Source organism: Acanthopagrus latus, chromosome 22, assembly GCF_904848185.1.
Source record: "Acanthopagrus latus isolate v.2019 chromosome 22, fAcaLat1.1, whole genome shotgun sequence".
In the NCBI taxonomy this organism is placed as follows: Eukaryota; Metazoa; Chordata; class Actinopteri; order Spariformes; family Sparidae; genus Acanthopagrus; species Acanthopagrus latus.
In genome coordinates, this window is record NC_051060.1 from 13,933,666 (window position 1) to 13,949,139 (window position 15,474).

The window sequence follows — 15,474 nt, forward strand, 5'->3', positions numbered from 1 at the left end:
ATTAATAAGCAATGTTTGAAGGCTGCACTGCACTTGGAGGGACAACACAGTGACTCCTTGGTGGCCCTTGATGCTGTTTGTTTTTGAGTCGTACTCAAACTCCCACTGAGGTGACCACATAGGCTGGGAGGCGCTGACTTTTTTCCTAAACTATTTTCACTCGTTGTAAGAAAAACACACTTTAAGGTCTACTGGAGTTCTGTGGCTTTCAGTTATTACACTGAAAGTTTGGGCCAACAACAGTATGTCAACTAAATAGTGATTACAACCAAAACAATGTCAGTCAGCTAAAACTGCTGGTAAAATCAAAACTACTTACATAAAAAGCTAATAAACATCTAAATAAATAGCATACGTATAGGTATTAACTTTCACCTCAACACAATCTTTTTTTTCCCCTGCAGGATGTGAGGCAATTCAACCTTTTTTAAAAAGGGAAAAATAGTCACTCTGATCACATTTGTGGGGATGCTGTCATAAGTACTACACTTCATCCTCAAATGACACATTATAAAATGCCCTTAGCAAAATAACTGCTATACGATGGTACTTAACGACAGCGCCAAGACAAAGACAGTAGTGCATCAAGTGGTCACAATCTATTTGCACAGTGTGAACCTGTGCTTAGCTGACACCATTCCAAACAAATTCACTGTGATTTCAAAGTACAGATGACATGACTGATGAGGACAGCAAGCGAGCGAGCCTCATCTGACAATTATTTTATGGACTATGGCTGCCACCTGGTGGATCATGAGGACATCAGCAGCTGAGGTCTGCCCATAAAATGAAGCATTGAATTTTCACAACATACTGGCAGCGTTTTGATTCCTGAAGAACTGAAACTAAGGTATGAAATAAATAGTGTTTTTCCTAGAGCAAGAACATCTGACCACACATTTTGTAGTCCACATGTTTTGAGAAAATGAGAGTCAAATCTTTAAAGTTTATGGGGTGGAATTGGAGATCTTTCTGTGATCTCCACAGTATAGAGTTGAGTTGCCCTATAACACTGCGTGGAACCATGTTGAGACAACCAGACTGATAAATAACAGCAGGATGCAGCAAGGAAACACTTGAGTTATTAGGACAAAGGGCAGTAGGACATCTTACAGCAAAGATCATTTTAATGGTCCCAAATATTCTGAACAACTAAGTGTACACTCATGTAAAAGGAAAAAAATGAGAAGATATGACAAAATTCATCACATCTAGAATTCCACTCAATCTTTAATCAAGACGGGATTACAAATTCTCCAAAAAATCTGCAGTTTCAAAGGGCAAAAAGGGTAAAACTAGCTCACCTACTGAGGTCTTTAAAAACCTGTTCAAGTGTGACTGAAAACGTCCTGAACATTTAAAGGCAGGTCTTTTTTGTCGTCATTTACAAAAAAACAGGAGAACGATTGAGAGACAAATAGAGAACAAAAAGAAAATAATGAAGAAACTGCTGGCTTTTTTTCTCTTCAGAGAAAGAACGTCCGCTGAGGAACAACGACACTGTTGACATCATCAAACGACAACAAGGACAGCTCTTTGCCACATGCTGCCTCCCGTCTGGTCCTATATACTAACTTAAAAAAAAAAATAGACAAAAAAGCAACAGACAAAGAGGGAGAAAGAGCAGAGGAGAAAAGAAGTAGAAAGAAACAAGGAGGAAGGTGAAGTCTGAGGAAGAGGGTATGGGGATGCGAGTGGTGGTTCTGGGTCTGAATTGGCCGACCCATTTGGGCCGCTGTGATGTCCTTCCCTGAGTGGGGGGCGGGGGGGGCAGTGGGTTATGGTCCGAGCCCGCGAGCTCTCTGGGATTTCACTCTGCGTGTACATGTGTTTTTGTATGCGGTATTTTCCTCCAGTTGCTAAATCACCAAACTCCAACCGATCTCATGGTGTCCGAGTCTGACGACGATCTGCTGAGTGTCACCTTTTCTCCCCCAACTTTCACACGTCTGTTCCGACGTTTTTCCACTCCTGCTTTCCTGATTGGCACTTGTATGAAGTGGGCGAGTCTGAGGAGGCTTTGTGTCCGATCACAGTCCACTCCTCTTTTGGCCACCCGCTGACGGCGAGGCGTGGCTTTCATTCATTCATTTTGTTTACAAGTTTGATCATTCCTGTGTAATGTCTACGCGCTGAAACTGTCTGAGCATAGCACAAGCTGAGACAGTGGAGCTTCTTTAGGAGCTCAGTTTGGACTTCTTTGAAGGTGGCAGAGGGTCCTCTTTACTCTCCCCATCCTCCTCCTCATCTTCTTCCTCATCGTCGTCATCAGGATAGTCAACCAGTCCTACTAAACCTCCCTGAAGAAGACAAGCGGCACAAATCAAAAAACTGGTCAGACACTTCATAGTGTTGTTTTATCAGGATAATACTACAAACCATCTGGTAGACTTTGGTTTTGGCTTGTTTGCCTATACTACCAAATTTAGCAGATGGGCAACTATAATTAGCAGCTCTGTTGTGTTTTCAACTTTAACTACTTCCAATTTCTGTACTGCAAAAATATATCAAAGAAACTTTGAAAATTTCAACAATAAGAAAATAAAAACAATTAAAAAAAACCCACAACTGGTAATGGTCAAAATGCCGTCTTAAACTGTACAGCAAACGCAGATATTTGTGTACTGCAATTACTCTTACTCTATTACATTACACTCAAAATGATCACTTCAGTTCAGTCATGCTCATGGCTATTACCAGAACCTTTTGTGAAGATTCAGGAAGTCATGCGCTGCCATGCAGCTCCTCTAGGCTGAGGGTGCATTGATCTGTTAATGACTAAGAGGCCATACGGCCAATGTGCCAGAATTGAAGTGTTTGAGAAATGAGTTTAAACCAACCAATAGCAAAGCCTGTTTGTGGGCTAATAATGTATTTGTATAACTGGAGTAACATCCAGCAACTATTACTTTTAATGCAGAGGTGATGTCATTTTTGGTGTGCAGACCCTTGCATCAGGGTCCTGTACTAGTCTTTTCCCCTCCATTTGTAACTCCCATCTAAATAAAGCTAACAAGTTGAAATTCTGTCCAATGACGCAGTGGTAGTGGTGACCATTCTTCGTACAATACACAACAAGGATGGTGGGAGTTGTGTGAAAATTGACAGTCAAAGTGTGAAGACTCATAGTTAAAGCTCAATTTTCACCAAATTCTTTCGTCCTTTCAGCGAAGTAGAGCTAGACACAGAACAAACATTGTGCAAAGAAAAAATCTGTCTTCATCTTTAACACATTGCTGCTCAATAACACTGACAATATATGTATTTTCTTCACAGAGAGCAACATTAATATACTGACAGGTACCTTTGTGGTTACGGCTGTGGTGGAGGGTGAGCTCCGTGCCCCTGAGCCTGGAGAACCCGGTGATCCCGGAGAACCTGGGTTCAATGAGGCAGATGACGGAGGGCTAGACAGGCTGGTTTTAGTGGAGCCAGAGAAGGCGAGCTTGAAGCTTGGGTTCTGCCTGCCTGATAAGCTTGACTTCCCCAGTACTTCTTTGTCCTCTGGGTCTTTCACTGGGGGTAGAGAGGGCACCTCATTAGTCATTTTCCCTTCTCACTCGTTTTTTTTCTTCTTTTTTTTTTAATTCTAAAAAACATTTGATAAGTGAACAAAATGTATATACTGTGAAAAACAGTATGCCTGTATAGAATTTCCCTTTTACTGTTTACATTTAACGAACAACTGACTGTTCATGTCCGTGTCGAATCAAGCATTCATGCAACCAGTTTTATGTCCCTATATGGTACTCTACAATGCAAAAAAATGTCCATTCAGGCACAGCTGTAGATTAACTGAAACTCCAGCAGCACTGAACCATCAGGGAGAATCTGGCAAATAGCATGCAAAAAGTTTGTCTATCAAAATGGCACTTTGACTAAGTGTGGATGACAACTTGGGGCCAGTAAATAAAACTCTGTGATCTCTGAGAATTACAACACGGTCTGCCAGCAATCCAGCACTTCAATAAAATCTAATCACAATGTTGTTGTTTTTACCCCGGATCTGTTCTTCTGCCAGTGAAATGCACAAAATTTGATTGTATAAAAGTTTCAGCTTTATTCACATCCTTATTAGTTTGTCGTTTCTTATCACACCATCATCCCTTGGGGATGACAATGCAAGTCTTTTGACAGAGCTCTCTCCTCAGTGCTTTTTTTGAAACTGTAAGGTTTCAGGATGATATAGAAACACCACATTCAGTATACATCATTATCATTTTCCAAACTATCAGCCATTAACCACCATTATGACAAACATATTTGCTAAGAGTAGAAACCACTGCATTTCATACATACATTTCTTTCTCTCCATGAACTTGCTTATAGGTTCCATCAGGTCCTCCTCTGCTTTCATCTTGTCAGAGGGAGGAACTACTGCTTCACCATCCTCAAGGTCATCCTCATCTGTGTTGAACCACATCTCCTCTTCATCCTCCAGTGTTCGTGCATCACGGCGGAAGCGGTGGTTCCTCAGGATGGAACGCATGCTGGAGAAGACAATGCACCTTTTAGTGGTCAAAACAGAAAATGCACACACTGTATGTTCACCGAGTATATCAAAGACAGTGTTTCTTAAACCAGAATGATGTACTTAATATGAGTAACAAGTCTTGACAACTGGGGTGATCTGCTAGTCATGCAATTAAATGTTTCAACATATGCTACATATTTTACTTTTTACTTATTCTTGTAAGTATATGATACATTGGCTTTCACTTTTTTGGAGACAGTGCAACCACACACTACTACACACTTACAAACCATCTAAAACATTGCACCTGATGCACATGTAATTATACATTGGTCACTTCAAGAGCTTATCAATGAGAGTTCTCCAACTGGCATTTCACATTTACTTGTTTAATCTATTTATTACAGACTCACAGGGATTGCCTAGATCATTAATTCATCAGTGACAGTGTAATAGTTGAAGTAGTGGTTTCGATTGGTTTTCTCACCTATCCAGTTTGGGGTTGTCTTGCCTCTCTCGCTGCTGTTCATATCGCAGCTTTAGCCCCTTGAATGTCTGGACGTAGTCCACATCCTCCAGAGCCTTCCAGTAGTTCTCTACTATATGAGCTGTTAGAGATTTCACATCCTCCTGGGAGCAATGGGAGGGGGGAAAAAAGAGGGGTGTAGTGACCCAGTAGAAGAGAACATTGATAAAGAAAGAAAGACGAGGTAAGGCGTGTAGTTTAGAGTTGAAGACAGGCAGAGCAGAAGCGTGAAAATGAGAGAGGGAGAGAGAAAACACCAAACAAGTTAAAATAATCAATAAAACATGAATCACTACTTCTCTACTTTGGACTTTTGAGTAATGTGATATATCACAAGCTGCAAATATTGTTTCCCGTCTTCAGATCTGATTGGGAAACTTAATAAGAAATACATTTGAATTCACTTCAGACCAACTTTCATTTATCAGCGTGAACCTGATCAAATATAAAACGATCATATGTATGGATGCTGGGCACAAAATTAGTACTTGCCACTAGCCAAAGGCTGGTAAATCATGCACGTGGCTGGGAGACCTACTTCACTCACTAGCCTAAAAAACAAAGTACTTATGTAATATGTATGTATGGACATTTTACCACTGGCTGATTGATAATCAATTCACTTCGTCACTTGCCCAAATGAAAACCAACCGAATGAGACAAACTACGTTTTCTTTCAATTGAGGTGAAATCAGTCTATGTAGGAGTGAGCCATTATGATGCTACAAGACAATGCCTCATTCTTAGAAATGTTTCTATTGTAAAGATTTAGCTGGCTGCTGAACTCTGAGGACACAAGCAACAAAACGGGAAAAACTAGAATTGCCGCGTCACAGGTGTACTGACATGTTCGTTTCAACTGAGTAATTTCCAGAGAGAAACGTGCTGTCGTTAAGTACAAGTAAAGAGCTTCATCACATTGTACAACGACAGTCATCTGAACCCCTTCTGCTTCTGCTTCATGTCTATTCTGATAGACCATGAAAAAGCAACACATTCTAATACGTGGATGCTTCACACACACACACACACACATCTTCAAGCCATTGGCAAATCTCTATAATCAGCACAGATTCAAGGTAGCAAGCCAAGATAAGTCACAAATTCAGTATCCAACTGTACGTGAAATATGGTAACAAACTTCTGTTCCGGAGTTGTAGCATTAATACCAACCAGGAAGTTTTTTTGCAGAAGATCATGATGTCAGAGTAAAGTTTCACATCACCCCAATTTGTCATAATTAGCATATGAAATACTGAGTTATGGTAAGTCAAGTTTTGTGAGGTTACAGTTACCTTGAACTTTGACCTCTTACCACCAAAATCTAAATCATTTCATCCTTGAGTCCAAGTGGACATGTGCCAAATTTGAAGAAATTTCCTCAAGACATTCTGAGATATCAAAAGAGTGTGAAGGATGGACAGACACACGGTTGGACAACCCAAAAATATAATGCCTTCAGCACCACTGTTGCCACTGAAGGGGCAGAAAAATCAAAGATATATATAAAACAAAAAAACAAGCAACAGGTTTCTGAGATTCTTCAACCAAAACCAACATGAGGCAAGAGGATACTCAAACCTGACGGTGAACTGTCGACTTTCAATAAATCTGTATTTGTATAGCACCAAGTCATTGTGGCCGATGTCAACAACAGAATCAAAAGTGACATTAAAGCACACATTCTATGGGAAAAAAGAAACACTCACCACACGGACATACTCAAACATCTCAATGATGGCTGAGTTCATGAGATTGTAGCGTGAGCCGTTGTTGAGGAAGGCCTTAATGACGGGCTCAAAGAGAAAATTTCTCATGATATAGCGATTGTAGAATTCATCTTTCAAACCAATTATCCTCCGCATGAAACGCAGGGCACCTGGGGTGGAGATGGACAAAAAAAAAAACAAAAAAAAAACAGATTGAGCTTAAAACAAAGTAATTTATATTCAGAATGTGCTTTTAAATGTGACAAGTGCAAAGAATTAAAGATGTCATCATGATTGTGTGAGACTTACAAAGTGCCAGGAAGGCGTGCTGAGAGGCAGTGAGCACCAGTACCCTCCTGAGAATGTCCTTGTTGATGATGTAGTTCTTGATGTGGTAGGTGTGGTGCTCAACACAGAATGTCAGCAACTCCAGAATCAAGGCTAGCAACTGGGATGTTTGAAAATCATCTAATAGAAGAATGAGGGTAGTAAGCAACATACAATACTTGTTCATTTATCTCACCATTCCATTTACAAAACCAACACACAGGTACACACATTCACCTCGCAGGTATTCTGTACCTTTGCTAGGTTTTTCCTCCGTGGTGTTGGCCAGTAGTGGAGCTGAAAGGACGTGCATACAGTGCTTGTAGAAGAAGCTCAAGAACTCTGTCTTTTCTGTTTTCTGGAGAGGAAAACGTTGAAGAACAAATTTTTGCCAAGCTGCACGACAGTCTAATGAATGTTTTTATAGAACCCCATTGTTAAGAACAGTGGTGATGGTGTAGAACTCTGGCCCAGCCGGTTACACTGCTAGCACTAAGTAGTGCTAATCAAGACAAATTTGTTCTACAGGAAAATCCAGCTTTCCGGGCTGGAATTTTCATTTTTTCCCCTGATACAGTTATCGTATCTGTTCAGTTCAACAGCCAATATCCACACATCACATTTTTATCTTTTGCATGTTTAGAAGGAAATGTGGCAGTTTCATATTTAAAACACCATCTCTCTTTGCTAACTGTAATACTCTCTTTCCAATGCTGTCTAACTCTTGGCTACAGAACTGTGAACACAGTTTCTGTTTTATCTAAAGAAAATTGAAGGACTATGAAAATGTTTTTGCTTGATCAATTCTGACTTAAGTGAATTTATCAGGATACACTTCCACTTCATACAAAAGGAAATACCGCATATCAAGCACTCAGTATCTGCATAAGTTGACATGTTTCGGAGTGGTGCCCAAACTCACATTAGCAGTAGCCAGCATGTTTTCAGGGTCCACCAGAGTCCGTAGCAGGCCCATCAGCTGCACCGCACCACCCAGCTCTGGGTCTGTATCACAGATCATATGCTCGATGATCAGGTTGATAAGGAGGATGTCCTGGAAGGCCAATACACAATAATCGGTAACACAGCACTTGTTTATATCCACCTGTGAGACGCATTTGACGGTGATCATATACTCACATCATCATTCTGCTGAGACTCCTGCATAACGAACTCTCGTACCATGGAGGGGTTGTACTCCACCAGATAAGAGAAAATATCTGTGGCTGCCCCACGCACCTGAACGTCATCCATTCCCTGTTTTGCGAACACACATTACATTTGTTAGTGGATTGGGAATTTCACCTTGGAATCAGTAAAATATAAAGCTGTTATGAAAACAAAAGGCATAACCAAAACGAAATGCCCAAACAACATTTACTTTCACAGATCATTTTTCTCAGTTTATTTCTAAGGGTGTGTGTGGACAGGAAGGAGTTTGGAAGCATTACTCTCACACATATCTGTATGTGCAATGGTGTACATGTGTCATGAGTAGTCTACTATTTGAGGTCTTAATATGCTTTATGCATTTGTTTATATTTGTTTTCCACATACATGTGATGCCTATTCCAAGGTATGTCTTCACATAATTTAATTAAAAACAGTGTAGTGGGTTGTACTGCAGGGTACAAGAACATCACATATTGCATGCTCAGGGGCTGGTTAAATGCAGGAAAACTTGCTAGCTGCTAAACAAGCCGGTTTACTAAGTCAGTGAACAAAGCATATTTGGTTGCCTAATCTATCCTCATATAGGTTCTTCTGCTGTCACTGGTGTGGCAGCAAAAGTAACTGACAGAGGCGGTCAAAATAATCATTGCTCATTTAAAAATCAAAGAAAAAGATGGGAAGTTTGTGTGCAAAGATGCATATCATGACAGTGGTTATGTATTGTTTGGGTATTTTTTGAAAGGTTTTGTTTGGCTGTTCAATGCACGTATAGCCACAAGGTTTAACCTCGACTCCTCGGTCACATCACAATGTTATGCAATACATCACGGTAGCATTGTGCAGAAAAGATGAAGAGTTGGACCGATATACTGCAAAAACTCTTACATCATCATAGCATATGATGATTACTGACTGGCTGTGCTTCAAGTATTTCTTTAAAGGGCATGCCATTTCAATGCCCAATTTATCAAGTCCCATTCTATGATCCTACTGCCAAAAAGTGTCACCCCACCACCAAAGCTACTGACACCAATAAACTGAATTACCACTCATAACAAGATTGCTGCACTCACCAGTATGACCTCTAGTGCAGGTAGAATGCCCATGTTTGACAATGTCTTGAAAAAGGCATCTCTGTTTTGAGGTTGTAATGTTTGTGAGAATGCACAGAATTCCTTTAGGAAGTTCACCTACGAGGAGAAATAAACACAGCTCGATGAAACAAGGAGAAAATGAGAGCAGTACTTGATAAATTACGTCTGCTGAAGGTCTGGCATACCAGTTCATGTCTTTTGTCGTCATCTGTAGCCTCATCTGTTAGCTGTGCAAAGAGGTCTGTCAGGAACTTCTCATCGTCCTGACGTCAAAAGGGAAGGGGAGATAAGGAGGGAGTGAATATCACATACAAGCTAAAAAGAAGGGAGGGGGGTGTTGCACCAGTGGCCCTAACACGAGGGCCAATTGTGCACCCCGCTGGCAACAATGTTGTTGATCTAGAACGGTATGATTCACATGGAAATGACCAGGAAACAAAAATTAACATTCACCATATTTACCAGTGACTTGTTTTGATGCAAGTTTGAAAAATACTGCCATTATAAAACACCTCACTACATTCAATTTACAACCTGAAATCAAAAACATAGAGCCATTACAGTTGTAATCTGCTGTATACCAGTTTGAAAAACTACATTTTTTTGCATTTCCCTGATGGGGTATAGGTTTTTACTATGCCAACCCACTGCCATTCAATGATATGTGTGGTCCAGTGAATCCAATTCTGGTTTGAATGAATATAACACTCTGTCTGTTAATTTTGCTTGGAAAGTCTGCCTCGAGGTAAGTGAGGAAGAAAAGGTCCATATCAGTAGTGTTTGACTTCAGAATTTCACACAGTACAGTGTAACAGAGTCAACAGTGTGCCAGTTTCAGTTTTCCTCTAGCGCAGCATAACTGATTTACACAACACTTCTCCATCTCTATGGAGACAGCCATACATAAACACTGCTGAGTTGACACAGTACAAAAACACAAAGATCACATGACCATAAAAGACTAGCAGACAAACTCAGACTGGCTAAAGCACAATCAGCCAAAAATAAAACCTTTGTACAAACCTACAATTACAGTAATTCCCAGTCCTCAGTCCACAAGAACTGTTCTCTTATGTGTGCATTTTGGTGTTATATCCCGAGAGGGTTGACTATTTGTGAGGCTTATTTGTATAAGCTAATACAAATGTTGTATCATTTGTTTCTGTCATAAGCTAAATTTAAAATGACAGTGTAGAGCATATGCACCTCTCAAAAACCTTATGTGTCCATCTATCTCACCTGTAGCATGCCCACAATCTCCACCTTGTTGAAGAAGATGAAGGAGTGCAGGGTGGACAGCATGTTTTCCTCAAAAACAGAGGGCGTGGGCAGCACCATGTCCTGAATATACTGCACCCGATACGTCTGGTGTATTTTCTGACGCAGTTCGGGGTCAGAGATAGGAATCACCTCCTTAAAGCGGGCTGTCTTAGTTAGAAACTCCCGATGCCGCCGCGGCTGAGGGAGTGCTGGGTCAAACTCCAAACAACCAATGACGTCCATGATGCACTCGTCAGAGAACATAACCTCAAAGAGTGCAGTACGATTGAGCAAGAAGATGCCTTTAATTATTTCATACATGTGGTGCAGTCCCTCTCTGTTCTCCAAATCCTCACAAACACGGAATAGCTCCAGGAGCTTGCGAATATAGCCCTCGTTCTCAACAGCCAGTGCCAGTTTCTCACGCCGTAGTGGTGATGGAAGCGAGGAGGCCACCAGCTCAGCCAGGTCCTCCAAGCGGTTCAGTTCACATGGTGGTAACTCCAGGCCTGGTGAGGACATGTCGTCAAAGCGCTCCTCCTCAGACTCGTCCACTACATCCTGGGTGATGTCCACTGATGGGTCCTTTCCCTGCACCTTCACAATGAGACAAACACATAAAAGAGGTATTAACTATGAGAAACCAGGAACACCCAAACACTTGAAATCAAATCCATACACAGATGGAGCAGACAAACACACACCCACACAAAGAGAAGTGCAGTTACCTGGCATATTTTCTCCCAGATTTCATCACAGCCTGCCTTCTCCTGGAAGCTGAGCGCCAGATCATAATTTTCAGCTTCTGACCATACTATCAATGTATCCTTTCCAATGAAAAAAAAAGAGAAAGAGAAAGCCAATTTACAATCCGTAAACAGAGACAGAAAAATCCTCATTTGACATGAGCATACTGCAATGTGATACGTGCTGACCTGCTGTTTCTGGTAGGCTGTGTTTGGATTGATTTTGGATTCCAGCAGTAGAGAACCTGTCAGGTTAAAAACAAAGATGGCTCACGAGCACTGTCAAAATGACTTGTGTGAGGAGGGTACCATATTGGTACATACAGGTGATACAGCTGATCAAAATAAGACTGTGTGGAAGGTATTGTTTACATATTACGTACTGGACAACAGTTACTGTGGGCAATTTACTGCAGGTGATCTCGAAATTGGTATATTTGCCATCCCTGTGGCCTTAGTTCTTTAGCTCGACTTACCATCACTCTCTGCTCGCACCAGAAGAGACGTGCCTTTAAAACGCTCAACATAGCCCGAGGAGACGTGCCCTGTCCCACGGTCATCCCACTGTCTCTCCTCATTGAGGGTGTAGACTTTGACTCGTCGACGAGTGTCCGTCATCCTGGCAGGTAGCTGTGACCGGTTCCTCTCACCCGGACCCTCTTTGCTTTCACAGAGTCTCTGCTTCACCCAATAACGCCACAGCTTCAATTCACTTTTTACACCTGTTCACTTCTACAATGCAGTACAAACTAGTGCCGGGGGTCAACCAGGCTAACAGTTCTTTGAAGAGGCTTAAAAGTGAAACCCCTGGACGTGTATCCAGGAAGATTTCCCTAATCAATCCTGCAGTTACAACTACAAATATCCGATTATTTTATTTACAAGCTGCCTCAAAACTTATTTCGCCAGGGCTACAGGCGACACGCCACACAAAATCAGCTTATAGACCATTGTAGCAAGCTAACGACAGTCAAATTTACAGTGCGGGTAGCATTGACGTTAGCTAGCGTGATAATCTACAAAACAAGGACTGACAGACAATGCAAAGTCCTAACACACAGCTCAGAGGACAGTATTCAGAATAAGCCCCACTGTTACAATCGGTGGCTCGCAAAACACACAGCCTGCTTATTAGTACAGTGTGTACGCTTGCGGGCAACGTTTGCCAGTTGCTGTAGCTAGCGAACCTAACGAGTTAACTAGCTAGCGCGTATGCTAACTGCCAACGCTCCACATACTCAATGTTAAACAATTCTTTGAAGCAAAGAGACCACAGCTGTGCACCGATAACATTATTTCACCCTTCCGGACCGCAGACACCGTGTTTACCCCAGACCAATGTTTCTAATTGTGTCTGAATAATACGCCAGCTAGCTAGCGTTAGCTGCTATTTCTTCCCAAGTGTTCCGCCATGTTCTGGCTCGGGGCCGCGGAGAGACCACTCTCCCCTTACTGGTATTCATGCATCCCAAAAATTATGCAAACCAACAAACTGCAGTCGTGTAATCACTTAAAGGTTACGCTTTACATTATAAAGCTATTTGCCATTCATTCACGACGTCTTGCTCAGATAATTGCTAACTGCCCCCCCCGTGAGTATTCAGCCATCTTGGGTCCCTTCAGAGTCAGTACGGGGTTTCCAGCACAGCAACAACAGGGCAGCCCGCCACATTTAAAGAGACAGTAACATCACAGGCTACAACTTCCATTTCTGACGGTGATCAGCAAAAATAACTTATTGACAGGCTCCAGCAACATCCAACAGCATTCTACCTCACACCCTTTATATAACGTTCGCCACTCTGCATATTAAACACACACTTTTGACACATACTTTGATCCAGAGTTGTAGATCCTTGACAACCACCAATTTCTATACAAAGACAAATGTATTCATTATGGTTATATATGCTCATTTATGCAATAGTGGACACCAGTCAAAAAAAACAACAATAGTTTATTATTTTCAATCAAATGAAAACAGCAACAGGGAAAGTTTAAATCTATGCAAAATGAAATGTTTACAAGAACAGCATTTTACAACACGATAGTAGGCTATGGCAACAATAGTAACAACAGATGCAATATGGAAAGTAAATCTTCTGGGATCAGTTAAATAAATGGGTCAGTCAGTCCTCAGATATTTATCTGATTCAAAAACAAGTCATCTGCTTTCAACCCACAGAATGTAAAAAAATCAAACCGTCCAGTAAGGGTATATTTGAAAAAGAATCACATACATTTTAGGGAAACTGAAAGCACATTACGAAAAATTTGAGAAACCAAAAGAAAAAAAAAGTATTCATCAAGCCTGGCGAACATTTCTCCAGGCAGAATCCCTCTCCATCAATAAGTTAGTCCTTGCAGCCATTTGTGTGACTCTCATCATAGTGTAACAAACTTAAAAACACATGTATGCTGCCAAGCATGACTCCTTTTCTATATAAAGCCCAAAAGTTCTCACTTGTCCCCATTTCTCAAAACCCCTTCTCTTCCCAATGTACATTTAACTCCTTCAAAGCGTATGTAGCTGGACATCTCCCCACTGACTCCTTTACTTTGCTGCTTGCTGAGCCTGGCGCCGCAGCAGAACATATATCTTCTCCTTGATCCAGTCTTTGTTGTATGGTTGGTATGTTTGAGTGTCAGCTCTGTACCTGTAAAAAAGACAATTATGTTTTACTGGAAGTTATCAACAGATTCAATGCAAGCTTAAGTTTTTTGTTTTTTTTTTTAAATCATACTTACACAAGACAGCTCAGATCTGCCAAGTCATCAATAAAGTCAAACAACTGACTGATGTCATAAGTGATGGAGGGACTGTTTGGATTCATCCTCTTAAGATGCTCCTCATACATTTTGCAAACACCTGGTGAAGAGATGCAGGATTTTCGGCACATTGATTTACAAGAACAACTCCAGCTCACTGTGCATGTTCTGTGTTAAGCTGTACATCGTACTTATCATTCAATAACTAATATACAAAATAATAACAAAATTAATATAAATAACAGTTAATATTTGTAGACAAATGCATTAGAAAGCTTTCACTTTGCCTCACACACATCCACGACCGTAAAGAATAAAGTAAATTCAATTATATCCGGGAGGAATACTATTGGAACAAAATCATGATGTTAAAAGCAACACAATATGGTGATTTATTAGTGAAAATCTCTTTAAATCAGCTGAAGACTCACCTTCCATGCATTCATTCACTGACTCGTAGTCAGCATATGTGCGGCCCTCTGGTCTCTTGGTAGGCTGGACAAGCAAAATTGTGTGCGACTGTAAAGACGATTAATATTATTTAATGCACACAACAAATGTCCGCTTTTTATATCACACCACATCAACTCAATTTGCAACATGCAGTTTAGTTGTTTTGCTCTCATACACCAAGCATTACGGGATTTCGAATAGTGACGTTAGCTAAACGCTGCAACTGAGTCACTCTCTCTCATATAAACAACCAACGAATTTTTTCACAAAATATCCCACATATTTTGTTTGTGTGTAGGCTAACAGGTAGAGATTAATCATTAACGCACCAACATTAAAACTAGGCGTTTAAAAAGAAAGGAATTGGAGGAAATACATGTTTGACAGAGTAGTAAACGTTAGCGTCCTAGCTTGTTAGCTTAGCTATGATGGTATAACAGGAGCTATGGCTAAAACTGCTAGTTTGACCTCTTAAAACGTAAAACAAAACAACCTTACCATGTTTGTGCTGACCACACACCCTGTTTTGTATGAGGAATGCAAAAATGCAAATAAGAAGTGGCTGTTTAGTGCGTTTTCAGTACCCCGTACGATGCAGCCGCCTGAGGAAAATATTCACGGGAAATGAAATAAATATTCTTCCGGTTGTACAGTGAAGTGCTTTCAAAATAAAAATGTTCGTTTCAAAATAAAAGTTTAGTCAGAAAAATGAGCATTGAAAAAATATATAAATAATTTAATGAAAAGCAGCAATCTAAAGTTAGAATAGTCTACTAGAAGAGAAACTGTAATCATAAGTACTTAATCATTAGCAAATTACATATGAAAAGTTGAAGTATTTCTAACGTGCTGTGTCATATCACTTCATTCACAGTGATATTGCAATATAGTTACTGGATTGTTATCACTAGGCTTGGGAAATAATAAAATGTAATGGAAGTAC

At 40.7% G+C, this 15,474-nt stretch overlaps 2 protein-coding genes across 4 annotated transcripts; both read right to left on the reverse strand.

Moving 5' to 3' along the window:
* Positions 1–1,109: 1,109 nt before the first annotated feature.
* smek1 (SMEK homolog 1, suppressor of mek1 (Dictyostelium)) lies at positions 1,110–13,120 on the reverse strand. Of its 3 annotated transcripts, none has more exons than XM_037086596.1 (15): positions 11,786–13,120; positions 11,499–11,554; positions 11,292–11,390; positions 10,543–11,160; positions 9,489–9,566; positions 9,283–9,399; positions 8,177–8,293; positions 7,959–8,090; positions 7,292–7,394; positions 7,019–7,177; positions 6,710–6,879; positions 4,962–5,101; positions 4,300–4,508; positions 3,305–3,516; positions 1,110–2,300 (listed from the first exon to the last, which is right to left on the reverse strand). In XM_037086596.1, exons 1-15 carry the CDS (start codon positions 11,925–11,927, stop codon positions 2,178–2,180), a joined length of 2,475 nt encoding a protein of 824 aa, XP_036942491.1. In that variant the 5' UTR covers positions 11,928–13,120; the 3' UTR covers positions 1,110–2,177. The 3 variants fall into 3 exon arrangements, with proteins under 3 accessions (XP_036942491.1, XP_036942489.1, XP_036942492.1); XM_037086594.1 differs by having other exon boundaries at positions 4,962–5,104; XM_037086597.1 differs by having other exon boundaries at positions 4,300–4,490; positions 4,962–5,104; positions 11,786–13,118.
* A 126-nt stretch (positions 13,121–13,246) lies between these two features.
* erh (ERH mRNA splicing and mitosis factor) lies at positions 13,247–15,187 on the reverse strand. The gene is made up of 4 exons (XM_037086608.1): positions 15,030–15,187; positions 14,510–14,597; positions 14,058–14,178; positions 13,247–13,966 (listed from the first exon to the last, which is right to left on the reverse strand). Exons 1-4 carry the CDS (start codon positions 15,030–15,032, stop codon positions 13,864–13,866), a joined length of 315 nt encoding a protein of 104 aa, XP_036942503.1. The 5' UTR covers positions 15,033–15,187; the 3' UTR covers positions 13,247–13,863.
* Positions 15,188–15,474: the final 287 nt, after the last annotated feature.